Source organism: Pogona vitticeps, chromosome 4, assembly GCF_051106095.1.
Source record: "Pogona vitticeps strain Pit_001003342236 chromosome 4, PviZW2.1, whole genome shotgun sequence".
Taxonomy (NCBI): Eukaryota; Metazoa; Chordata; class Lepidosauria; order Squamata; family Agamidae; genus Pogona; species Pogona vitticeps.
The window spans coordinates 1330577-1358180 of NC_135786.1; the positions used below are offsets into that span (position 1 = coordinate 1330577).

The window sequence follows — 27604 nt, forward strand, 5'->3', positions numbered from 1 at the left end:
GGGGTACTCCAAAGGAAAACCACTTCCTTGCTGCAGACCGATTGCCTTGGAGACAGCAGGGACTCAGCCAAAAACTTAGGTGGGAATTCCATACCGAGAGATGTCTCACCAGGGACAGACGAGCCAGCTCCATGGGTATCTTGGCACACAGCCTTCCTCGTGTGGGGAGCCCCCTTAGTGGTTGCCACGATGGCAGAAAGCCCTTTCACCTGCAGTGCACCTGGAGAAAAAGGCAATGCCAATCACCCTCCGTGGTGTCAGGGAGATGGTGCCTCCATCCTGAGCCGCCCCCATCACGTGCGCAGAGCGGACCCATACCCACTGATGAGCACTGACATAGATGGCAAATGTTGGTGCTTCCTGGGAGGCCAGAGGCTCTGCTAGGCATGGCTGCCCAAATGTGTAAGATTTGCCAGGTGTCCCTTGAGCGCGTGGCACGTCCAGAACAGGTGGTTCCTCTCCGCTGACATTCTCCTGCTGTGTCTGCTGCTGATTTCTTCAGTTCTCTCTGCCGGTCCTTGGCGGAGCTCAGGAGAAGATACAGACCCCCCTCTGTGCCCGTATCCCTTGCAAGGCCAGGATTATCTAGAAGAGAAGTATAAATACAAAGGGAAACAACTGGCAAACACCAGGAAGAAGTGTTTCCTTTTGTCCTCACCCAAACAGATACTTGGAATCAGAGAATCACAAAGTTGGAAGAGACCACAGGGGCCATCGAGTCCAACCCCCTGCCATGCAGGAACTCCCATCAAAGCACTCCTGATAGAGGGCCATCCAGCTGCTGCTTAAAAACCTCCCAAGAAGGAGACTTCACCACACTCTGAGGCAACCTGTTCCACTGCCGACCCACTCTGACTGACAGGAAGTTCTTCCTGAAATTCAGGTGGAATCTCTTCTCCTGTCGTTTGAAACCACTGCTCCTTATCCTAGTGTCTGGAGCCGTGGAAAGCAAACCTGTCCCTTCCTCGACATGCCATCACTTCACATCTTTAAACATGGCTATCAGGTCCCCTCTCAACCTTCTTTTTGTAAGGCTGAACATTCCCAGCTCCCTAAGCTCCTCATAGGACATGGCTTCCAGACCTTTGACCATTTTGGTCACCCTCCTCTGGACACGTTCCAGGTTGCCAAACTCCTTCTTGAATGGAGGTGCCCAGAAATGGACACAAGACTCCAGGTGAGGTCTGACCAAAGCAGAATATGACTTATGACCACACAAACCGAGGCCTGTGCCACGCGCAGCAACCACAGGGGTGATCTCCCCCAGAATACCTTCTTCTGGAAGCAGTTCCTTCAGAATGGCCTCCTCGGGGCCCTCTTCCAGAATGGGTGTGGATTCTGGCTCGTTTTCACCATTCCAAAGAGGTTTTATTCCATCTCTTGGAAGGGAAAGTCCCCGAGGGATAGCGTAACCCAATCCCGGCGATCTTTTGGGCAGCCCTCATCAACCACCTTTTCTTCCTTCCCTCGGCCACTGGCCCAGCCCAGGCTTTAGGTACTATTTCATGATACGGAGCAATGGCTTTGCTTTCTCCTGGGCCTGCCAAGTTAGGCTCCCTCTCTTTTGGAGGCCTGGGCCTGCTTGGTTGCCTTCTCACAGTCAGCCACCCAGAGTCCCAAAAGCAGAAATGTGGAAAAGAAGCAAGGATGCTGAGGCCACGCTGCTCATGATATGATCAATAGGTTCTTGAAACTCTCTGGAAGAATCTTCCCATTTGGGCAGCCGGCCCCGACCCCCTAAGGCACCTCTCCTCTGACAAGCCAAGGCCACGCAGGAGAGCCAAAATAGGCAAGACTCTCTCGGGAACTCCCTCCTTGCTACTGAAGGCAGACCCGACCAGAACAGATTCACAAGAATGCCACTTGCCAACTCCCGCAGGCGAGTGAAAGGGCAGAGGTGAAGAGCACACCGTAAGAATCCCGACAGGGCAGTTTAAGGGAAAGTCCCTGTGTTGCCGAAATATCTCATACCACCCAGGCTCCCTCAGAAAGGAGATCGCCACTGGAGGAGGGAGAGGACCAGAGCAGCAGCAGAAAGTGCCCAGAGTCTTACCCCCTGCAGGAGAGTAGCATAATATGAAAGAGCACAGTCCTGGCCTGGCACACTTGCTATGCCATCCCCACACACAGACACACACACACCCAGACACACTCATGGGAATGGACCTGTACAGCTCAAGAGTGGCCACATGCCTCTATGACCAGCAAGCGCGTCCATCTCAGTGACAAACCCTGAGAACTGCCCCATGGATCACCGCCAATCACACCTTGACAGACATGGAGGGTATTGGGGGCTTCCGTATCAATAGGGCACACATGAAAGAGTCATGTGTGGGGCTCAGCTCACAGGTAGCTCGTGGGGCCACTCCGGCCAAAGCAGGGTGTCCCTGTTCTCCAGGAGGTCCTCCTGGAGCCACCAGAGACTTCCAGTGAGAGGAGGGCAAGGCAGGCCTCTCCATGACCTGGGAGGACTTTTAAGCAATTGCAGTTTTTCCTGGGCCATCAGGATCTTGAAAATGCATTTCTGTTGTTTCCGCCACGTAAGGGATCGCCTGATCTGCAAACCAGAAAAGGTATCACTGGTGGTGCTAGAGTGTGTCCATGCTATATAACTTGGTCCTGGAGGATATGATGTCTACGTTGGCTTGGGCATGTTGTGATAATGGCTGATGGTCAGATTCCAAAGGATCTCCTGTATGGAGAATTAGTGCAGGAACATCGTCCCAGAGGGAGACCACAGCTCTGATACAAGGAGATCTGCAGGTGGGATCTGAAGGCCTTAGGAATGGACCTCAACAGATGGGAAACCCTGACATCTGAGCATTCAGCCTGGAGGCAGGCGTTGCGTCACGGCCTCTCCCAATTTGAAGAGACCCTTGTCCAGCAGGCCGAGGCAAAGAGGCAGTCCTGAAACCAGGAAATTCAGGGAGCTGGATGGAGTACAGATTGGATTTGTCCTCAGTGTGGAAGGGATGGTCCCTCTCGCATTGGCCTTCTCAGCAACACTAGATGCTGTTCCAAGTCCTCCATACAGTGCACATTACCAGAGTTTCTCAAGGTGAAGGATGCCTAATCTATCTAAAATAAAACAAAAACATATTTACAATACACAATGTTAAAATTAAACTACATTTCTCATATCCACATTTCTCCAGTTTTAAACTCAGCTCTGGCGTCATTAGAGCTGGTTGTAATGGTTTGTTGCAAAATTTTGATCCGGAGAAAGAATGTTTTCTCTCTTCCCGTTGGTCTCCCCACTTCCTTCACCTGCTGCTTTTGAAAATTCCCAGTTGAACCTGTTTGCTGGCCTTTAAAAGAGCAGGCGCTCCAGGTGGGGACTGGACTCCCTAGTCGGCCTCACCATGAAGTCCGGCAGCCTTCTTCTCCTGGCTGGGCTGCTCACCTTCTGGGCTTTGCTGACGGTCATCTCTGGCCAGCCAGGTAAGAGAAATCTCCTCCTCACCCCTCGCCCCCGGCATCCCTTCCTGAGCCTGCAGAAAGCCTTCCCAAGTCCAGCAAGAGTTCTTGCATGATCCCGGTGGGAATCACAGCCATCCTAATTGCTCAGCCCTCCTTGCCTCTGATGGACCAGTTCTCCACACTGTCTGCAAACAACTTCTTTTCCATTTCCCAAGATATGGGGGAGAAGAAAGAGGAGGCTCCCAGAGGATGGTCTCTACCTACATCCTGTAGCAGAAAGCCGAGGAATGACCAGAACACTGCCCATGGGGGAAGCCCAGTTCCTTTGGGCCTCATCGCCTCCTGGCACTCATGATTCCGTCTTTCCCCCAGAGAACTGGATTGTCCTCTATTTGTGTTTGTGTGTGTGATGAACCTTTGAAAAATGCATGCTGGGTGCCTATGCCCAGACCATTCATGAATTATGTGAATCAAGGACTGGGAGAGGGAGGGGCAGGGGGTCTGGGGAGGCCTTTCTCATTTCCAACTATGTTTCCCAACCTTTGCTCCCAGGCTTCACAAGAAGTCCATCAATTTAGCTCAGGTTAGGATGGAGAGAAGGGTAGCCCTTCAATGCACCGTAGGAATAAGCAAGGCCCCTTCCCCAAGCTTGTGCAAGGAGATGTCTAGTGTAAACCCCTTGGGGAAAAAGGACAGCATAGTCTCTGGTTAATAGCCATTGTCCAGGATCCTGTTTCCCCTTCCCACATGAGCAATGCTCTCTGACACTGAGTGGCAACTTTCCCCACGTATCTGCTGGCAACGGCATCCTGCTCACATAAGGGGAGCATTTCTGTGGGCAGCTCCTTCTCCACTGCCAGGCACCCTCACAGGGTCACCCAAAGCACAGCCTTATTCTGAGGGAGGCAGGAAACGGGGAGAGGTGCAATGAATAGGGTCTTGCATGACACCACAGGCTCCGTGTGGCTTCCAAAGCACCACCAGGGTGTCCTGGTTCAAAGCGCATGCTAGGTCCTGATTTCGGGCCGAGACTGGGACTTCATGTCACTACGCCATGAAAAGGGCCTTTTAGTTGTCCATCAGGCACACAGCTCCTTCTTTCAGCCAAGTGTTATCAAGGCCTTTCCTCGATAAAGCAAAAGGTTCGTTGAGTGAATGTAGTGAATCAACCTGTGAGCTGGTTCAGATCCATCTCATGAGATGGTCAATGTTTCCCCCCCCCACAGAGATCTGCCATCTTCCTCCAGACCCGGGGCCGTGCCGAGGAGCTATAGTGCGTTATTTCTACAACACTAAAACCAAGAAGTGTGAGGAGTTCATTTACGGTGGCTGCCATGGGAACAAAAACAATTTTGAGACTTTGAAGGACTGCCATTACACCTGTGAAGGTAAGTGAGAAAGGCCAAAGACCAGGCAAAGACGCCTCCAGCTCTCCGCAGGGTAGAAGGTGGGAAGCCCTCTGTCTGGGACTGGGGGGCACATTCAGGTCAGGGGAGGAAAGGCATCATGGAAGCCACCTGAGACCTCCTCAGAACCTTTCTCTGTCAAGCCCTGTGCTGACTTCTTGAACAAGGAGCAGACGTTCCTTATGGTCTCAGGCAAGGAAACACCATCTCCTCTGATCTGCTGCTTGTTTGTTCCTCCTGCTTTCACTGGCTCGGGTGGATGGAGTCCGGGTAGGACCCTAGGCATCCGAGCCATGTGTGCTGCATGATAGGTATCAACCACCCTTTAAATCACAGTGGATCGAAAAGGAGTGTGAAAGCTTCTGCACTCCTCTTTGTGGATACACAGGATATGGAAAAGGGAAGGAAAGGGAGTGCCGGCCACAGAGGACCTAAAGTTCATTGCTAAACATAAGATGACAGCAAGGAACCCATAGTTCACTGGCAAAGGCACCACTCCTGGTGTGCAGAGGTCCTCGATGCACTTGCACAGGGGGCTGTGAAAGATCTCCTTCTGTGAATGATCATTACACACAAAAGACCAGCTAATGACACCCATCAACCACAGTGACAGATAATCTCTTCTCCTTATTGATGCAAAAAGTAGCTTCTTGTTAAAAAAAAAACAACACTTTCAAGTCCTGGAACTCTTATCTGTTGCAGAGAAACCGGGCACCTGCCCCAAGCCTCCTAAAGATATTGTCACCACCTGTGACGCAAAATGCAAAAATGACTGGAAGTGCCCAGGGAAGAAGAAATGCTGTCACTATGGGTGCAGGATTGCTTGCTACGACCCAGTGAAGGTGAGTTAAATGGTAAAACTGCTGTCCGGGGCTGAATGGCAGTTAAGGTAACCCAACGTTCCCTCCTAAGGACCCTGTGGTGTCCATCTTCAAAGCCAGGTTTCTCTCCCCTCTCAGGCACGTTGCCTTCAGCTCTAGAAACAGCGCTGGGGGTGGCACCCTTCGACCAGCAGAGTGTTTAGGGTCACCTGGGGAGAGGTGGCTCGTGGTGCTTCTCCTGGCCAGTGATGTCCCTCGTGGACATCTTTGGAGCCTGAGCCATCCTCCACCCACCTTTGCTTGTCGGCTTTCATTTTTATTACTGCCCAAACATTGTAGTGGGAAAATGTCCCTCCTCATCCTCATCCAGGTATGGACACCACCTGTGATGTAAGATGCAAGCGTGAGAAGTTTTATTATGGCCAAAGACCAGCCACAAATAAAAGGGAGTGAAATGAATACTCTGGGGCTGATTCACTGAATCAGCAGTCCAGGGTCTTAGCATCCCACGGCAGGATCTTCTCACACCTCTTACTGTGGACTCCAGCCTTCTTTCATCACCCCTCTCCCCACCACCCCTCCCTCCACCCCGCCAAGACAGGCTGCTTCGGAACAAGAGCTCCTCTCAGGTCCAGGAAGCTTCCCAGTGGGTTCTCCTTACGGTGGGTCAGAGGAAGTCTTTGTCCCGGCCTGCCCTCTTCACGACACCCAAAAACTGATTCATCCCCCTTTCTTTCTTTCTTTCTTTCCACAGTAGGCCCTGGAGAAGGACCTGGAGATGTTGGCAGGACCTGGTCCTCAGCATGACTTTGATGTAATCCATCTCCATCCTCCCTCAGGAAGTTGAACCATGATGGTTGTTTAAAGTTTCCTCTTCTCCTCAATAAAGGCACCAACTCATTGGCAGGCCGGTGTGTGTGTGATTTGTCTGACCACCCTCCTTTTTCTACAGCTACACTCACAGTCTCTGGGGGGTTCATGTGTAGGGGAGAGTGAATGGGAGGAGAAGGCAGGCACATATTGGATGGCATTGGTGGAAGACACAAAAGAGAGCGAGGTTGTGTGTTTTGGGATCTTTGTCTGCCTGCACCTCTGTGCTCTCCTCGAAGCCCATGGTGCTGGGGCATGGGCTGTAGCTAAGAGGATGTTGAGACACTGACCTCCTTTGCAAGTAGGGCTTGCAGCTGCCCCGTCTACACCTCCATTCAGTCCACATGAGCTGGTGTGCAGGATTGAATGAAGAGGGGCATTTTGCTTGCGCATCTGTGGTGGGTTTAGGAGGATGCCAGGAGAGGGTGGTTAAGGCTGCACTCATGGCACCTTGGTTAAACTGCTGTCCTGCAGCCAAAACTCTGCTCACGACCTGGGGTTCAATTCCAGGTAGCTGGCTCAAGGTTGACTCAGCCTTCCATCCTTCTAAGGTTGGTAAAATGAGTACCCAGATCACTGGGGGGGGGGCAATGTGTAGTAGCCTGCTTAATTGTTAACTGCCCAGAGAGTGCTTGGAGTGCTATGGAGCGGTCTATAAGCAACATGTTTTGCTTTGCTTTTGCTTTTGCAGAGGACAAAGGTAAAACCAACAAGAAAAAGAAGTTACTAATATTTGATCCTCCTTCTCTGCCTCTTGTTTTTCTCAACTCTTCCTTCCTTCCTTCTGATAGCTTCTTACTGTCAAGGCAGGGGAAATACAGGTGCATAAATCCTGTTTACCCGGTGCCAGCTTTTACTGGACAACTCACCAACACGTTAGAGGCTGTATGCCAACCCTACCCTGGTCCTTCTTGCTTCTTCCTCCCTGGTGCCCAGCACAGAAGTGCCAGCGGCTGGACCCCGAGTCGGCAGATGTTAAAAAACAAAAAAGGACCCTGAGAATTTCTCCATTCAGATGAAACTTTCTGCTCATCTTGGGCTTTTAGGACAAAATTCCTTTTCACAACTTTCCTGGGCATTGTTTCTGGAAGCCAAGTTGGTGCTTTGGAGAACCAGCTACACAGCATGTCCATTCCTGGATTCTCTGACAAGCACTGCTTGGCCACATAGATGATTGTCCAGCAAATAATTCCTTTCCTGGTGCAAACCAGCCTCTTGGAGGGAATTCTCTCCCACACCTGAAAAAGGGCAGGGCTGTTGAAATGGAAGCTCACGGATCCCTCTGTCGATGGTCCACCACATTCCCAAAACGGAGGGGGCTGTGTTGCATCCCCAGGCCGTGGTCCTTTCTCTTCTCCATAGACTCTGTGTGCATGTGTGTTTTAAATGGCAATCTAGAAATACAGAAATACCTAGATCGAGCTTTTAAAAATGTTTGAACCACCACTGAAACAGATGGAAGCTACTCAGTCCTGACCTGCAGAACAAATATTTGGATGCAGACCACGTGGGGAGATGACTTGCACAGCCCAAGCTGATCTATTGACCCATAAATCAGGAAAAGTCTTGAATGCATGCACGTAGAGATCCTGTCTGTAGAGGGCTTCAGTTCTTGGTTGATCTCAATGGAAGGCTCACTTCTCGCAAAACAACCCAACTAACGTGTGTTACATTTGGCTGATGCTGCCACTTCTGTGAGAGTTGGAGGCTTGCTTTTTTGAAAAAGGAAAGGATTGACTCTGGGCCAGCTGATGACTTAGTCAGGCAGTGAGAGTGGAGTGCCTGAAATACCAGTCAAACCTGTCCACCCAGGTAAGGTGGCCAACCTATCTTGGGCTCAACAGGGAAGTGGAGGTGTTTCTGGATGCCTCAAAGCAAGCTTTCCTAGAAGACCAATGTAGGTGGATGCCTCCAGGGAGGAAGAAGGATAGCAAATTTAGGAGGCAGGTACCAGGAAGAATGCAACATGGTGAAGGAAGACCTTCAGGAAACCCGGTATGTCCTTGAAGTTACACAACTGACATCAGACCCTCTCCATGGGCAATGACACTGGGCTAGTGGCATAGTATCAGGAACCCTCTCTCTTTATGGCCCATCCCCACCCAACCACATGCATGGATCAGGAGCAGTTCCCATGTTGTTCAAGAGAGGACAAGTAATAGGTAAAGGTATAGGTTCCCCTTGACATTTTTAATCCAGTCGGGGGCGGTGCTCATCCAAACCATAGAGCCAGTGCCTCTCCGAAGACAGTTTCCATTGTCACGTGGCCAGCATGACTAGGGAATGCCGTTTTACCTTCCCACCAAGATGGTACCTATTTATCTACTCACATTTACATGATTTTGAACTACTAGATTGGTGAGGGGCTGGGACAAAGCAACGGGAGCTCACTCCATTGCGTGGATTCGATCTTATGACTGCTGGTCTTCTGACCCTGCAGCACAGGCTTCTAGGGTTTAGCCCACAGCACCAGAAATGGGGTCTATTATGTATATTGAACATACAGTGGTGCCCCGCATAGCGACAATAATCCCTGCAGCCAAAATCGTCACTATATGGATTCATCGCTATGCGAAATAAAAAAGTCCATAGGAATGCATTAAAACCCATTTAATGTGTTCCTATGGGCAAAAAAATTACCTTTATGCAAAAATCCTCCATACAGCCGCCATTTTCGCTGCCCGGTAAGCGAGGAATGGGTGCAAAAACACAACGGGCGGCCATTTTATTTACCTGGCGGCCAGTTTGGAACTGCCGATCAGCTGTTGGGAAAACATCGTTATGCAAAAATCGGTAAGCAAAACAGCTTACCGATCATCACAAAGCGATATTTTCCCATTAGAAACATTGTTATGCGATCGCAAAAACAATCACAAAAAATCATCGCTATGCGGATTCGTCGTTAAACGAGGTGCCCATTAAGCGAGGCACCACTGTATTGGTGAGTTCTCCTCTGCCAGAGGTGAGTCAGCCCACCCATGTTATGCTTAAGGTAAAGGTAAAGGTTCCCCTTGACAATTTGTCCAGTCGTGTCTTACTGTAGTGCGCGTTGCTCATCCCCGTTTCCAAACAGAGCCAGCGTTTGTCCGTAGATAGTTTCCATGGTCATGTGGCCAGCGCGACTAGACACGGAATGCCGTTACCTTCCCACTGTGGTGGTACCTATTTATCCACTCTCATTTTTACATGCTTTCGAACGGCTAGGTTGGCAGGAGCTGGGACAAGCGATGGGAGCTCACTCCATCGTGTGGATTCAATCTTATGATGGCTGGTTTTCTGACCTTGCAGCACAGAGGCTTCTGTGGTTTAACCTGAAGCACCACTATGTCCCTGTCATGCTTGGTGAAAGGCAAAAGGAACTTGTCCTTGCTAAAGCCCATTTTAAGACCCATTTCAAAACCCCAAGGTTTTTGAAGTGGTCTGTTGCAAAATCTTCCAAAAGAGAGAGGATTGTTCACTGTCACCATGATCCACGACTTCCTTAATTGACTTTTTTTGGAAAATCCCCAGTTGAACCTGTTTGCTGACATTTAAAAGCATACGTGTGCTGAGCAGGTGGTGAACTCTCAAGCTGGCTTCACCAAGAAATCCACCGACCTTTTCTTCCTGGTGGGTCTTCTTGCCTTCTAGGCTCAGCTGACACTCATCTCTGGACAGCCAGCTAAGAGATACCAAATTTGCTAAATGGCTCAAAGGTTTCAACATTTCGCTGCAGAGTGCCTCCTGGACAGGGACTGGACTGATTGACTAGGAAGGTATAAAAGTTGAAGAAATAAATTGATTACAACTCAGGAAATTTACTTCCTCAATGAATTTCTAGTTTATGAATATGAAATATTGTGCTTCTGTATCCATGATTCAAAACCCCAGGAAATGGCCTGATACTGTTGCATAACACATTGCCTACATTGCCAGCAGGAAGAAGATTGTCAGGCATTACATAGCAAAGGGCAGCCCAAATGTTGACAGCACCAGTGGCAGCAGTCAAGATGGTCTCCTCTTGTGCTCACTACCGATACCGAGAAAAGATGAAACTACATTTTAGAACTGACAGTACATTGAGAGAAAGACCAGGCCTCAGAAAGACCTCACCCTGAAACATTCACACCTAGCTCAAAAGTATTTATGGCTGATGTAGAATAACAAGGTAACGCTTCTTCTCTGCCTATCCACCTTTTTGATGTAACAAAAAGGCCCACACTCGGAATGCTTGTAGGAGGAAGCCAGCGAGTAACATTCACAGTATTGAAGGCCATCTATCAGGGCCCAGGAAGAAAACACATCCACATAACAATAGATAAAGGAAATGGACACTCTTCTCCCCAGGCTTTCAGGCGCCTCCAGGGCCCAAGTTAAGGAGAGATGGGGGCACCATATGCGTATCTACATGTAACCAATAAATTAGCGGAGTTGGCACCAATGACCCAATGAGGGACTGGATCCAAATTTGGGGTACAATTGACCAATAGAATCTTAGTCTTTTATAGCTCTTTGTCTGTATCATTATAAAATGTATGTTCGGGATCTTCTCTGCTTTTAAGGGAAGTCCCAGCTGACCTTTCTTGCTCTTAGCTCTTTAAAATTAAACCAGGCCTCTGTGCCTGATTCCTTGCCGGGAAAACGAACCCCAAATCTGGCCTAATGATCACATTATTTATTACATATTTTAAATGAGTATTTGCAAATTGAAAATTGAAATTGATATAGCAGTGTATTTTCAAATTCCTGTGGGTAGGTGGGTGGGTGTGAATGCATCTCTGTGCACAAGAGTGTCTATTGGAATCTTTCGGAGGGGGCAAAGCTGCCTATTAGGATGTTACCCTGATTGTTACCATGATGTGTGTGCATTTATGTATTTATTAGCAGTTGTGTCAAGCTAAGAAGGAATCCGGGTCCAAATAGCCCAAATTCCGTGTTCAGTAATAATCAAAATACGCAGTAATCTTGGAGGATCACTGTCCATGACATATAGGCCAATATCAGTCCAGTAATATGCAACAGAGAGCTTTCTCAGATTTCAAAACAGTTATGGATTCAGCACGACATTGGGATTTGGGAATGATGGTGGCATGGTGACCCGTTGGCTTCCCTGTTAGGTTCCCGCTCTCCTGAGGGCCCATGAAGCTAAGATTGGTCATGGGTGTGCTTTGGATTTATATATACAGTGGTGCCTTGCATTACGATGTTAATTCGTTCTAGCAAAATCGCTGTAGAACGAAAACATTGTATAACAAAATTTAAAAGCCCATAGAAATGCATTAAAACCCGATTAATGCGTTCTTATGGGCTTGAAACTCACCGTCCAGCGAAGATCCTCCATAGCGCGGCCATTTTCGCTACCCATGCAGCGAGGAATCCATCCCAGAAAAGAGCGGGGAACCTTTTTTTTTTTACCCAGCGGCCATTTTGAAACCGCCGATAAGCTGTAGGAAAATCATCGTTTTGCGAGAATCGGTTCCCGAAGCAGGGAACTGATCATCGCAAAGCGAAATTCCCCCATAGGAAACATCGTTTTGCGATCGCAAAACTTCATCGTAATGCGATTTCATCGTAAAATGGAGCACTCGTCTTGCGAGGCACCACTGTACTGGATATACAAATATTTATGGACAGTAATATATAAATGCAAATGTTAACTATATAATATACATTAAATGTATGTGTGTGTGTATATATTTATTTATATATTTTATTGATATATTAATAGATGATAAATACAGTACATATTCAAAAACAATGTTTTATTTGTGCACTCACACTTTAGCTCTAAATAAAACAAGATTTCTAAGGGTGTATTGGGGGAGTAAAGACAGGGAGATCATGGGGGCTTGGGGGTCCCTGCCGGGCCTACCCCATATGCTCTTTAAAAGTGGCAAAAGAGAGGCTCAGCCTCCTCCAGGTGGCCTCCTGGTCTCTCCCTGCCTCCTGTGCTTCCCCCTGGTGGATTGCTGCATGTTACAAAAGAGGCCCGGGTCTCCTATCGCCTGCTCTCCCGTCCTCTCACACCGTGCTCGCCATCAGGGAAACATCACCTCCTTCTCCTTTGAAGACCAGGAACTCCCATGTTGGACTTTGAAAGAAATGCCCGCCCCTCCCCTCGCAACACCCATTGGGCTGCCAATTTCTCCTTTCGGTCTAAAACTTAAATCTTCCTTGATTGAAAAGATTCCAGTGTGATGCATCAAAAAGCCAATGAATGTTACGGACACCACCATCTAAATGTTGTTGTTTAGTCATTACGTCCTGTCCGACTCTTTGTGACTCCATGGACCAGAGCACTCCAGGCCCTCCTGTCTTCCACTGCCTCCCAGAGTTGGGTCTAATTCATGTTGGTCGCCTTGATGACCCTGTCCATCCATCTCGTCCTCTGTCGTCCCCTTCTCCTCTTGCCTTCACACTTTCCCAACATCAGGGTCTTTTCCAGGGAGTCTTCTCTTCTCATGAGATGGCCAAAGTACTGGAGCCTCAGCTTCAGGATTTGCCCTTCCAGGGAGCACTCGGGGTTGATTTCCTTCAGAATGGATAGGTTTGTTCTCCTTGCAGTCCAGGGGACTCTCAAGAGCCTCCTCCAGCACCACAATTCAAAGCATCCATTCTTCGGTGGTCAGCCTTCTTGATGGTCCAGCTCTCGCTTCAATACATCGCCACTGGAAAAACCATAGCTGTGACTAGGCGGACCTTTGTCAGCAAGGTGATGTCTCTGCTTTTTAAAATGCTGTCTAGGTTTGTCATTGTTTTCCTCCCAAGAAGCAGGCATCTTTTAATTTTGTGGCTGTTGTCCCCATCTGCAGTGATTATGGAGCCCAAGATAGTAAAATATTTCACTGCTTCCATATCTTCCCCTTCTATTTCCCAGGAGGTGATGGGACCAGTGGCCATGATCTTAGTTTTATATCAGTAAAAGACTATATTTAAAAGCTAAAATCAGTAAGTATGCCAATGTTGCAACAAACCTAACAAATGCTGCACTAAAATGGTAAACAAAATCGATACCTAAAACACATTCAAAGCAACAGGGCACAACAATTCTTTTTGAAAAAACCCGCTCAGACAGCCAGACATTCAGGGAAGAGTCTTTGCCTGCTTGTGGAAGGACAGCAAAGATGGGGACAGCCAGGCCTCCAGTGGGAGGGAGTTCCAGAGTCTGGGAGCAGCCACAGAGAAGGCCCTCTCCTGTGTCCCCACCAAATGCGGGACCAACCAAACTGGCATGGGTCATCCACCAAGGCAATCAAAGCTGTCTCCATCCCATAATCAGGCACGAAGTCAAATTCAAATGGATCTAGATAATCCGTTTCATTCAGGAACCCCTGGAGCTGAGAAGCCAATGACCTGCTCCAGCATCTTCCCCAAGAAGAGACCATAAGAGACTCGTCAGTAATTCTTCAGTGTCACAGGATCCTTGCAGGGCCATTTCAACAAGGACCTTATTGCTGCCTTTTAATAGCATGCTGGGATCCTACCCTGTTGCCAGGAGGCATTCGCTGCTCCTTCTACTCACTCAACCAGTCCCTCTTGGGCAGCTTTCTAAAGCCATGACAGGCAAGGGTCCAGGAGAAGAATGGTAACCTTCACCTCTCCGAGGATCCTGTCCACACCACCAGGCTGTAAAACCAGAAACTTATGCATCAACACAGGACAAGCCGGAGCCATCGTTATATCTATAGGATCTGTATTAACTGCAGCCTCTAAGTCAGAGCAAATCTGAGCGATTTTGCCTGCAAGATGTTTGGCAAATTCTTCACAGCAAGCTCCAGAGTGGTCTGCATTCCTTTCCTGCAGGTCAGCATGTAGAGTAATCGGCCCTTGACCACTGGAAAGTAGAGGTGGGCAGGAACCGCCCAACCCTGCAATTTTTGTGCCAGTTCATTTTTCGGCCCAACGGGTGTCCGGCACTTCCCAGCCCTGCCTCCCCTGGCAGACGCCCAATCAGAGACAGCGCCCCAGTGGTCACCTGCGGAAGCAGGGACCTCACTCTGAGGTGCCGTTGTGATGCCACCCTCATGCTGACATCTTGGACCCTGATTGGTAGGTATCGCCCCGTGTTGAGCAGGGAAAAGGAACCCTAAAAATTGCATTAATAAAGCACCGGGGTGGGGAACACGGAGGGTTTCCTTGTTGAGAGTGTACAGCTGAACACACCTCTGTCGCCTGTAAACTGCTTGAAAGATTGGTGGATGTAGTGCGTCCGAAATATATAGCATGAGACAAATGGATGCAGTGTAATTCTTTTCCTGGTTCCATGTATAAAAATTGGGGGGGGGGGGGTGTTGGAGGGAGCAACAGCTGTGTCGGTTGCCAGCTGCAGAGGTTGGGCTCCTTTCAGGCTATAGATCTGAGTTTTGCATGAGCTAGGAAGAAGGAGAGGCAACGGGGGCAAGGAAGCCCTCCTGGGTTCTTTGGACTGTAATATCATCCTTCTCGAGACGCTCAAGCCTTCAGACGTCCCTCACCCCCACCTCGCTCAGCGCCTGGTCATTGTTCCAGGTGTGGCGTGGTGTGGTGGATAGCCTGTCACGCAGCGGTGTGCCCCTGATAGGGATCTCATTGTATTGTACCCTTCAGAACACTTTGTTATTTTGTCACACAGACCCAGCATCAAAGCTGTCCAGGTATCCTGTCTGATTTATTTTGCTTGACGGGTGGTTCTATTTCATTATGGCTTTTTGCTCTTCTTTATGGCTCGATATTTAGATGGTCCAACCAAGGTCCGCATAGTCAAAGCTATGTCCAGTAGTGATGTATTAGACCCAACATGAATTAGACCCAACTCCGGGAGGCAGTGGAAGACAGGAGGGCCTGGAGTGCTCTGGTCCATGGAGTCACAAAGAGTCGGACAGGACCTAATGACTAAACAACAACAACTGATGTAAGTAAACTGCCTTGGGTCCTTTTTAAGGAGAGAGTTGGGGTAAATATATTCCAAATAAAATAAATAAATAAATAAATAAATAAATTGTAGAAAAGCAGCAGAGAGGACCCTGGTGGCCCTTTCAGCCCAATGATGTGGGTTCTCCAACCAAACCAAGTAACAAGGACCAGTCCAGTCAGAAGTCTCCCTCTCCCTGCCTTGTTCTAGCCCATCCTGGGTCCTGTGCCGTAGCCACAGGGCCTTCAAAATGTTTCCCGGCCAGAGAGCCTTGTTTCATGCGCTTGTAATCTTGAGATTAGAGCACTGTAATGTGCTCTACATGGGGCTATCTTTGAAGTTGACGCGGAAACTCCAAGTGGTGCTGAATGCGGCAGCCAGACTCCTTAGCAGAGCGAGAAAATTCCATCGTATTTCTCCCAATATGGCCGCACTGCATTGGCTGCCCATTCGGTTCCGCATCAACTTTAAAGTTTTGATGCTTACGTATAAAACCCTAAATGGTCTAGGGCCTCGATACTTGGCAGAACACTTACTCCCACCTAGCTCTACCTGTGTCACCTGCGCGAGCCAGGAGGTGAGGCTGAGGAGCCTGATGCCAAGGGAGGCCCGGAAGGAAAAAAAACAAGGAACAGGGCCTTCTCAGTGGTGGCTCCTCGCCTCTGGAACAATCTGCCTCCGGAGATTTGCATGGCACCCTCGCTGGGTACTTTTAAAAATCAATTAAAAACATGGATGTATAGGCAGGCCTTCCCTTCCAGTTAATCCCTGACCCTCTTCCCTCCTCTTTTATTTGATTTATTTTGAATGCTTCCCATCTTGCAGAATTATTTAATTGTGTTATAATTTTTTCTTTATATTTATTATCTTTTTATGTTGTAAGCTGCCTAGAGTGGTCAAAATGACCAGATAGGCGGGGTATAAATAGAATAAATAAATAAATGAATTCCCCATTCCTGCTCCTGGCTGCATCACTTCTGCGCCTTGCCCAGCCGCTGAGCACCTCTGACAGAGCATCTCCCTCCCCCCTTGTCAGATGAAGCCTAGATACGGGGCTGCTCCAGCTCAGCAGGTACAATCTGTGTGCCAGCCATGTGCTTGTCCCTCTCAGGAACATTTCAGGGCCTCCTCATTCCCTCCCTCCCTCCAAGTCTCCAGCTCCATTGTTTGGAGCTGGGCTGGGCTTCATCGTGGACAGTCTGCTTCCATCCTACGAAGGTCGGGGTATAAGAGCCTACCTCTAGCTGAGAAGCAGAGAGAGCTCAGTCCCGGATACACCATGCCTCCTCCTTCAGACCTCTCCACCCACCCCACTTTCCTCATCTTCTTCCTCCTGCTTGGTGGGATTTTGGAGTTCCCAGCTCAACTGCCCTTTGCATCTGCCAAGCGCCAGACAGGTGAGTGATGAGTTCCTCTCCTTTGCCCTCTGTGTTCTCCCCTGGACCTTGGACTGCACCAGGTGGGCACCCTCTTGAACCTCCTTCATCACCACAAGCTTTCTCTCCTCCTCGCCACCAACCCCACCTCCGGTTCACTGCGTCTCTCCACTGTCCCTTACAATAACTGGCCTAACAATAACAGGAGAGACTATGCATTGGATTGTCATCAAAGGGGCAAGGAAGAAGCATTGGATCAATTGTTTCCCTAACATACACAATAGACATTCCATGTTGTCCAAAAAGTTTCCTTCTGAGGCATTCTTCAGCATCTCTTACCCCAGTTTTTACTGCTTCCTGAACAAGTCTGCCCCTCTTGTTTCCCACTTTCAATTTCTGTTCAAGTCAGCCCCTTCCCCTGTTTTTTAAGAGTTTTCTGGTTTGAAATCAAAAGCGACAGTGTTGATCTTACCTGCCCATTTACTGCTTACTTATATATAAAGTGTATAAGTCACCAGAACAACCTGTACCTGTTAGCAAGGTAATCAACAGCAGGCATCAGCTAAGGATTCAGTCACCCTGGCAATAAGAACCACAACTGAATTTATTTTAACATTATTTGAATTGATTTACAAATTTTCAGGCACATGATGCACAGGTGAAATACATTTATTTGGTCCACAAAATGAGGTTTCTTGGGTTTTGTTTTGTTTTGTTTGGTCAGTTGGTTTTGTAAGAACTGGTGGGGACTTTTAAAAATACCTTGGATCCTAAATCAATTCACCTCAGTGAGGTTTTTCTGGATGTGAATGCTGCTATTTTAAATTGTGCTATGTGGATTCTGGGCAGCAGAGGGAAACTGCCATTTTTCCTCTTATTCTTTTTTAATTCTTTCTAGGATGTTTAGTAATGCATTGCTTAGTGCAGTGTGACCATGTATGGATTTTTTGTGTTGCTGCAAGTTTGTCACTGCATCATGTCATCAATACATTCAGCATTACAACCACCTACCCCGTTTTCTCCATTCAACCGATGAAACCATATTTTCCCATCATTAATTGGCTGGCGTCACACCTCCAGTATTTCCCTCACGGTTTCTAGTGACTATTATGACACCAAATAGACACTCAATTTAGCAATGTATCACTTACTTTAAAAAATGTAACAAGGGTGCTCTGCAAACAGAACATAAATTGATTCAGTTCCACCAATGCAGCATCCCAAAATATTTTAATTACAAGAAATACATGGAGGTAACTTAAATCAAACTGAATGTGCCTACTGAGTTACGTACCACATTATAGTAATTTTTAAGACGTTGCGACTGCAAATTGATGTTAATCAGCAGTGTCACTGAGCCCTAAGACAACTTGCAGAATGTCTCCATGCAGAGACCTTAGTCCGATGTGCCTCCAGGCCACTGGTGCCACCATGTCCCATGGCTGTTGACTGCCCCCCCACCTCTCCTTTGTCTCCCAGCCTATCTAGACATCCCGTTACTGTATGTCTGCAACTGTCACACCAGGCAGGCAGGATGCACCCTGGGGAGACTATGTCGCCACCTCAAATCCCACTGCTTGCATTCCTTCCCCCCCCCCTTTATGCTCCAAATCATGACCTACCAGCAGCTCAGTGGCCAGAACCATCTCCCTCCTCATAGGATTCCTCATCCAGAGGCTCAAGTGTCTGATTAAATCCACAGAAGAGGGTTGAATATAAAGCGGGGAGGGTGGGGGAGGGGACGCTCTTCAAAATAATCCAACAATGTTTAGCCGTTGCAAAGACTTCACTCTTTATTTGGTCTTTGCCTCCAGATCTTTGTCATCTTCCTCCTGACGCCGGCCCTTGCCTTGCCTTGTTTAGGCGTTGGTACTTCAACCCTTGGGTCGGGAGATGCCTGACTTTCATCTACGGTGGCTGCCAAGGGAACGAGAACAACTTTGAGACCCTCCAGGGCTGTGAACGCAGATGCCTCACTCCACGTAAGACCTGGAGATGGCCGCGCTCAGGCTTCTGATCTCTACCCTTTTGCTTTGCCAGGCTGGCTACGTTGCCCTGCCTTTTAAGCCCTTTGTAAAGGAGTGGGATATTGGAAATGCTGCTGTTTTGAGACGACTGATATTATCTCTGGTCAAAAGGGTGGATTTTTCCACGTGATACAGCAACGGTCAGGTGTGGCCCAGCTCTTATCTCCCAACGGTGGGGCAGGGGGCAAGGTGTATCTTATAGAAGATGTTCTCCATCCCAAGTCAGCTGCATCCAACCCAAGGTAGAGGTTCTCCCTCTCTACCTGAAGAGGGTAGGCCTGGAGAAGCCTCTTCCTTTAACTACTAGAGAGATGTATCAGGCTTGATGGAAAATGGGCTGACTCAGTCGGAGGTGCAGGGCTATGTTTGACTGCACCAGGTTTAATAGTGGTGTGATTCATGGCCAGTAGCTGGGAAGATGAACCAGAATTCGGGGCTGCTAAATTTGCCACTGGCCATCCTTCCTTTTCACTCTCTCCAAATACTGGGAAATACCTCCCCTGGCCCTACCAATGAATATAGTGGCAAAGCTGGGGTTGTGTTTTTAAAGCCCCCACCAGCGCCATGCAGTGGAATTTAATGTGTTTTCTCTTAGCTGCTCAGTCGGGTTGTTCCCCACCCTTCTTTTTTTCCATGGGCTGATGTTCCAAAGGCTCACATCCTCCCGACTGGTTGGATAATAACTGCCATCATCCCCAGCCAGCATAATTGATGGCTGATGGGATCTGAAGTTGGGCACATCTGGAGAAGACCACATGGAGCAGCTGCATCTGTGTAGTAGACAAGGCCCACATTTTGAGTGAGAGATTGTGTGAGAAAGGCACCCTTTGGGTTCCCTTGAATTTTCCTTCCAGTCGGAGGCCTGGAAGACATCTGGCAAATCACGGCCAGAGTTTGGGGCTCTCAATTTGGCCACCGGCTTTCATTCCCTTCCCAGATAAAAGGGGTGCTGGGCCCGTTTTCTCCCTATCATCTTTTCTTTTCTTTTTTGGCCCCACAGAGGTCTGCCACCTTCCCGCAGAGCAAGGTCCATGTGATGCAGCTATAATCCGTTTCTTCTACGACTCAGTTGCCAAGACGTGCACGCGGTTCATCTACGGGGGTTGTGGTGGGAATAAAAACAATTTCAGAACTTTGGAAGAGTGTCAACGCGCCTGTGGAGGTGAGTGCAAAAGACATTGAAGCAAACCAGGTGCTTGTCCCTCTCAGGAACACTTCAGGAATTCCCTCGCCCCAACTCTCCAGCTCCATCGTTTGGCTGGGAAACGGTGTGAGAAAGGGACCCTTCAGTATTCCCCAAAGTTTTCCTACTTGGGAAGACACCCTTAATTACTCAGGGATTTACAGTACTTTCTCAGCAGCTAAAGTATTCTAATTGATCTTAGCTGGTGAGCCTCCTATCCAGCACAGGAGCAAGTATACACTCATTTCCTATCGTTGTTGTGCCACGTTCATCTGGGAGAGCAAGTCCATGACACAACAGGCAAGTCTGTGAGACAAGTTTTTCCTCTCCTGGCCCCATGGTGGAGGAGCCCTGTGGTTATAGCTCCAGTACTGCAGTGAAGACTCTGCTCAAACCTGGATTCGATCCTAGGTTTAGATAGCCGGCTCAAGGTTGACTCAGCCTTCCTTCCTTCTGAGGTCTGCAAATTGAGTAGCCGGCTTGCTGGAGAGGGGCAATGTATAGCCTGTAAAATTCAATTGTAAACCATCCAGGGAGTGCTTGAAGCACTTTAGGGTGGTAGGTAAGCAGCAAACTTTGCTTTCGCTGTTGGTAACACTCAGAATGATAGACTCGTAGGGCTAGAAGAGATGCCAAGGGTCCTCAGTTCCAGCAACCAGACAAAGCAGGATAGGCACAGTTGAAGCACACCCGATAAGTGGCCACCCAAAATCTGTTGAAAAACATAAATGTCTGCCCTGTTCTGAGGTGGTCCATTCCCCCCGTTGAACCGCTCTTAGCATCAGGAAGGTCTTCTTCAGCCCACCAAGCACAGAACCCATGGCCAGCAGAACCAATGCTCACAAAGCCCCCAAGCGTGGCTTGACTGAGCAGGGCTGGAGGTCTTGCTCATCTGTCCTCGCTCATCTACAGGGATGAGCCACAGTCGGTCATTATATCACCATTTGAGCGGGAGGGGAAGGAACTGCCTTAATCACCAAAATCTTGCTTCAGCTACATCATTTCTCAAAATTCATTATTATTATTTTATTTTCTTGTATCCTATGAAGGCCAGAGAGGGGAGCCAAGGCATCTAAGAGTCCTAGCAGTTCTTTAGGCAAATGGTTTGGCAGCCACAGGTAGGACCCCAGGCTTGTGTGTGCTAGGATGCTGCCTCTGTTGCACAGATGACAATGTCCAAAAACCAACTGAGAGTCCCAAATGCAGTGGACCCACTGAATCAAGGGGAAGCTTAAGTAGGAGCAACTGACTCAATGGGTCTACTTTGGCTGGGACTAACAATTGGATTGAAGCAGATGCAATTGAAAACGAGAGCACCAGAGGGTGGGAGTTTGATTCCCCACTGTGCCTCCTTGATGGGGCTGGACTTGATGATCCGTAAGGTCCCCCTTTCCAGCTCTGCTGTTCCAAGAATATCCAAAAGGAACGAGGGCCATTAAGAACTCAGTAAGGGCAGAGAGTCCATGCCTGGAGTGAGTCTCCCATCAGCAACAGGTGGAAAAGAGAGGAGAGAAGGACAACCAAGAGAAGAAAACCGGTTCTCCCGGCTGCTCTTGGGCATGTGTGACTCACCCTTCCAGAGAATTGACCATTGCGTGTCAGGAGGTGCCAGGGTCCTGCCGTCTCATCTGCGGAGAGGAGCCGATCTAACCTCTCCTTCTTGGAGATCAGTGGAAGGCTCAGCCTGTCCGAGGTGTGCTTTGTGTTTCAGCCCAAGTCAAACCTGGCACGTGTCCCATCCTGCTTCAACGCGACAGGCGGCTGTGCGGCCAGTTCTGCTCCTCCGACAACAGCTGCCCGGGGGCCGAGCGCTGCTGCAAGAGCAGCTGTGGCCAACGGTGCCTCCTCCCTTTAGAAGGTAAGAGGAGGAGGAGGAGGTGGTGGGAGGGAAAAGGCCGGCCTGGGACCTCCTTGAGACTCTGCCTCTTGGCCGAAGCATCTCTTCTCAAACAACAGCTTTTCCTCCAGCCCTGGAGCCTCCAGCTGCTCCTGAGGTGCAACCTTGGCCTGCAAAATGGGTTGGTTCTGGAAGAGGACCAGTCCAGGACAGAAGGAAACCACCCAACAGACAGGCTTCAGGACGTAGTGAGACCGAATAACAAAAAGTATGCTGTTACTATTCCTCTGATGATGGGCTTCTGATGATCCCATGGCAGATATTTATCCTGTCCACTCTGGAAACAACCCGTCATGCTGTGGTTTTGGCATAACACCACCTTGAAGTCACGGCTATTGGATAGCTTGGTGGTTTAGATCCTTGGCTGAAGAGCCAGAGTTTGGGACTTCAATTCCCCACTTTAGATCACAGGAGAGCCAGCCTGGGTGGCCTTGGGCCGGTTGCACCGTCCCGGGGCACCCCAGAAGAAGGGAAGGGGGAACCCCTTCTGAGTCCTCGCTGCTTAGAACAATCCCCCAAAGGCTCACCCAAAGTCAGTGGACTCTCCTTCATCCTGACCGTCTCCTTTCTCTCCGCAGTCAAGAGGGGATACTGCCCGAGGCCAGAGGTCAGGCCTGGCTCAGGACAGCGCTGCCTGTCCTCTTGCGACAGTGACGGGGACTGTGGCTGGGGCCTCCGAATCCCCAGGAGGAAGTGCTGCCGAGTCGGGTGCCAGCAGATCTGCCTGGAGGCTGAGGAAGGTATGGCTTCCCACGGAGGCTGCAGGAGGCTGTGCCATGGAAGGCGACGACAGCCCTCCAAGGAAGGAGGGCCCCAGAAACCCAGCTTTGGCAGGACTCTGCCTTCCAAACTCCCAACCTCTGCACCCAAAGTTATGGCATGGCTGGGTGGGTTTGCCCAAGAGGAGGGGGAAAGAAACTGCCCCCCCCCAGCCACCGAGAACTGGCAGCTCTGGTTTTGGGGTGGTCATAGACCTGCCCTGGCTTTCCATTTTTGAGGGGAATTGGGTCCAGTTCCTTGGACAGCATCTGTAGACAGCAAGCCAGTTTTTGGGGTGGAGGCATGAGGGCTAAACATGGTCCCCATCACTCTCTGGATGGAGAGATGCTGTCCGACTTACATGTGTCATTATTGCTGATGGACTCCTTGAGCTGAATTTAGCCTTGAGCCCTGATTTGGGTGATGCTTTTGGAATGACATGCATGCACGCACGTCTCTCTCTCTCTCTCTCTCTCTCTCTCTCTCACACACACACACACACACACACACACACACACACACACACACACACACACACACACACACACAGAAAGAGAGAGAGAGAGAGAGAGAGAGAGAGAGAGAGAGAGAGAGTTGTGGGAGTACAGGAACTGCAATAGCCATCATTTCAAAACCACTTCAGTTGCAACAACGCTGGATCTTCTGCCCTGTCTTGAAAGGATCACAGAATGGCTCCTTTCCTTTCCCTGGGCAAAAGATCAACTGGAGATTGATTTACTACAAGGATTTCTATATTTCATCTTTTGGGCATCTCGAGGAAACTTTTCCAGGCAACCTTTTAAAGAAAGCTATGGGAAAAAATACTGAGATACCGAGTATGGTGTTGGGCAGCCATGCTTGAGGGGGGGGACATATCGTGGGGGGGGGGGGAGGCTGACACATTTGAAGGGGGACCACAGACTGGAAATCAGTTCCTTTAGACACCACTTTATAAGGTTTGTGATGTGATTTATACAATCCTGATTTGACCATATTTCTTTTATACTTTGTTTATGGTGGTGGCCAAAAACAAGAGGCTGAGAATACCTGGTGTAGCGAATAGAATAATGGATGAGGGTGCTAGAGGCCTGGGTTCAAATCCCTTGCTCCTTCACAGAAGCTCATTGGGTGTGTAGAGTGGGTAAAACCACTCTTTAAACCTCTCGTTTACTTTAAAAGCCCTGTTAGGGTGGCTACAAGGTTGGTTCCAACTTGGAGGCACATAGAAAAACAAAAAAACAGAGCCTACAAGAGTCAGGATGGAATGAGTCACCACCACCAGGCTGGTCGTCGAGCCACCAGGTGAGGTGTAGAAAAACTCCAGCCGGGTCCCTCCCTGGGTTCTTCTCTGCCTGCCCGTTTGACCCCATGGCCGGAATGGGAGCCTTCTCCTGCTCGGGCCAAAATCAGAGGCGTGTGTGTGTGTGTCTTGAATGCTGCCTTCAAACAGCTGGGGATGGAAGGACTCAGGGAGGGGTCCACACACCAAGTGGGTGGGGCACAGAGCTTTCAGATGCACCCCAACCTTTTGAGGAGAAGAGTTTCCTGTGCCCCTTACCCATCAAACGGGTTTGGGAGATTCTTTGAGGTTCCACCGGGACAAGGGGCTTTCTCCAAGTTCCATTGGGGGTCAGACCTCATTTTTCCCCGCATGGGCCTTTCCTCACTGCCTTTGCAAAGGACATGAGCGAGCCCCAGCGGAGCCCCTTCACAGGCAGCAAACCAGGGTTCAGTCTGCTCAGCCGTCCAACTTCTGTACCAAACCGTCCACCAAACAGAAAGGGAGCCGGGCCTTTCCTTGTCTTTCCTTCTTCTCCTTCTCCTCCCTTTCCCCCAGAACATCCCGGTGTGTGCCCAAAGAGGGAAGTGGTGCTGACATTTGTGCCCTGCAATGACACCTGCGCCGATGACAGGGACTGCCCGCTCCACCAAAAGTGCTGCTTCACTGGCTGCAGTCTAGGCTGCCTGAATTCAGGTATGAGCAAAGCACCCTGATTCCCCGTGGCTCGGCATGGCCTGCTTCTCCCCCAGCTGCTCTCCTCTCCGTGTGAGGATTGGGCTCTGGGAGCATGAGCACCACCAGCAGCCCAGCCTGAGCCGGGAAGAACTCAACGGACTCCCTTCTCCTCCCAACAGTCCGCAGTGACCAGTGCCAACTGCCGCCTGAGAAGGGGCCATGCCGGGCCAGAATTCGACGTTTCTACTACAGCCCCTCCCAGAAGAAATGCCTGCAGTTTTATTATGGGGGCTGTGAGGGCAACAGCAACAACTTCAAGGCAAAAAAGGAGTGTGAAGATGCTTGCGGGAAACTTAGCCCCAGTAGGTCACCCTTCCTCCATCAGTGAACCCACTGGCATAGAAGGCTTTCGGGGATAAACCGATGGGCCAGGGAAGGTTGGGGGAAGGTCCTTGGAGATGAGCCCATGGGCTTCTTGAGCCTGGCCAGGCACTGCAAGTATGAGAGATCAGGGAATGAAGCTACTCTGTCAGTATAAAAAGTTGCCTTCTCAGATTAAAACAGACCCCCAGTTAATTGAGTTTAAAACTACAGTACATAAAACAAGAACAGCAACAACATGTTCTATGCCTTTAAAAGGCACAGTTGGCAAAGGCCTGCCCACACTGGCATATGACATATGGATCGCTGATGGCATGGTTTGCATCAGAAAAAAAAGTCCTTATTCACAAGTGTTTCTACTGAGAGTGATCCATCTTTTCCCTTTAAGAGCTGTCCCATACCTTTCTGGCCCAGTGGTAGGGCATGCACTCTTTTTTTCTCATGCTCGTTGTTCAACCAGTTTAGCCAGCAGATGGCAGCCTCCAGCAACCTGCCTGTAGATTGAGGGAGAAGCAGGGACTGAGAGGAAGAGATAAAATGGAATGGCACCAACAGAGGGAGAAAGGAGTGATGTAAAAAAAAAATAATTTCACTTTCCTTGACCCACCGCAGACAATCAGGGGAAGCACTTAATTGAGCTACAAAGGGTCGTTTGCTGTTCGGATGGAAGGAAGTGCCAAATGGCACATCGCTCCTCCCCATGACTTCAACAGACCGTTTGTAGCCTGATCCACCATACACCCAAAACAGCTACTCTACACAGACTCTAAGATGTCTTGGGCTGATGATGGAAGGACTTCAAGGAGGAGCCACTCTAGCCTTTCTCAACAGGAAGATCCGGGGCCTGGGTGCAGCCACCAAGAAGGCCCTTCATTTCACCTTGAACATAAAATAAATGTTCTTGCTTTCCATAAAGTAATCCAGAAGTGACGCAATCTGTTCTAAAGCTGTACTTTAGGAAAGAGCAATAAAGCTGGGATAAAACACGGGGCACATACATGAGGCATAGTCAACTTGGAGCCGGTGGATGGGATGGATTGGAAGCTCCCCCAACCCCAACCCCACAACCACTTACAGTGTTCCATTTAAGGTCCAGATTAATAGAGTTAGAAGTCTGCTTTATTGCAAGAATTATTCCAGAATGGGCTCTTTTCTTAGAACAAAAGCAGCAAATAGTTTTCTGGTCCTTGGAGAGTTTTCTGTCACCCTCATTTCCTCAACCGACTTCCTCCTTTCTCTTCTCTGATTCTCCTCACCCTTTCTTGTTCTCTCCCCACACAGACATTTGCAAGCAGCCTGTCGAAAACGGCAAATGTCTGGCTTACTCGGAATTCTTCTACTACAATGCCAGCAGCAGGAGCTGCGAGACGACCACTTACTGTGGCTGCAAGGACAACGCCAACCGGTTCGACACCAAGCTGGAGTGCCTGATGGTTTGTGGAAACTCAAGTAAGAGACAAGAAGTGTGTCTGAAAGGGTAACCCTGTCTTGTCTTCTGGGGCTGTGAGAAGGGGGCAAAGCGGAAGGGGAGAAAGCTTGCCCAGCAGTCTCTGCAAGCTACATTGTGGGCATCAGCCACTCCTGCTCACATGCCAGCTTGAGGAAGGGGTGCTATTCCTACCTACCCTGAGCCCTGCGTTACCTTTACTCTCTTCTCTCTCCACAGCAAAAACTAGTGAGGATTGAGACCCTCCTCATCCTCATTGGAGGACAGCAGGACTCTCCCACCCAGCCCTGAAACCTGGAGGTCACGCTGCCTCTTCCTTTGCCCTGTGAACTGGGCTTCCCTGAACCTCTTGCCCTCTCCAAAATAAAGACAAGAGTCTTATCTGCGCCTTCCATGTCTGGTTGAATCTCTCTCCAGCCTCTTGCCAGGAATCGGCCTGCTGTCGCCAGCGCGCTTCAGACTGCTCTGATGACGACCTCATCCAGACCAATCCAACCCAGCCATCTGGTCCAGTGGGTCCCCAGTCTGGATCAGTCTCACCATGGGACTGTACTGGGGGGGGGGATGTGGAAAATGCTATGAGCTTTGAGGCAAGCTAATTAGCATTTTTCCATCGACTACATGATATGAAGAGTTTCTCCCTCAAAACTATTTTCCTGTATATTGCCTCAAATGAGTTTATTTGCATCGGTTCAGACCATGTGATTGCTTGAACTAATGCAGAAGAATCAGCATGCCAGCACATATACATAAGGATAGCAAGCAAGGCCCATCTGCAAGATTTTGTTTTATTTTACTTACTTTGAACAGCTAAGGATGAGTCAAGTTTCTCTCTCTCTCCTTACAAGACTTTTCTTTTTTTAAAAAATGAACTGTTTGGTTCCAGTGCTATTGCCTTAAGGGATCTAGACAGCCCCTCCTCCCCAAAAAAGCTAACAAGAGGAGGAAGCCTTTATTTACAGCTTGTTAGGTCTTTCCCTCTTAACTGTGCACCCTACAGGGCTTTGATAGAACTACAAACAAGTTGCAAACAAGGCTTTTCTCCTCTTTCCCTGTGGCCAGCTCATGCCAACAAACCCTGGGAACACCAGAATTACTTCGTGCAATTTCACAGAGGCTGAATGTGGAAGAACTGGCATTTCCCTTGCGGTCTTGTTGTACCTGGAATCAATCTGATTCCATTCTGGCTTT

General features: G+C 49.2%; 2 protein-coding genes across 2 annotated transcripts; both read left to right on the forward strand.

Annotated features, from left to right (window-relative positions):
- Window positions 1-3362: 3362 nt before the first annotated feature.
- LOC140706456 (kunitz/BPTI-like toxin) lies at window positions 3363-6494 on the forward strand. Its single transcript, XM_078391734.1, has 4 exons — window positions 3363-3441; window positions 4647-4808; window positions 5529-5668; window positions 6405-6494. Exons 1-4 carry the CDS (start codon window positions 3363-3365, stop codon window positions 6492-6494), a joined length of 471 nt encoding a protein of 156 aa, XP_078247860.1.
- A 10171-nt stretch (window positions 6495-16665) lies between these two features.
- Window positions 16666-26796, forward strand: LOC140706430 (papilin). Its single transcript, XM_078391735.1, has 10 exons — window positions 16666-16783; window positions 17661-17698; window positions 18465-18744; window positions 19790-19951; window positions 21684-21830; window positions 22376-22609; window positions 24466-24603; window positions 24765-24947; window positions 26248-26415; window positions 26633-26796. The coding sequence occupies exons 1-10, from the start codon at window positions 16666-16668 to the stop codon at window positions 26650-26652; spliced, it is 1488 nt and encodes a 495-aa protein (XP_078247861.1). The 3' UTR covers window positions 26653-26796.
- Window positions 26797-27604: the final 808 nt, after the last annotated feature.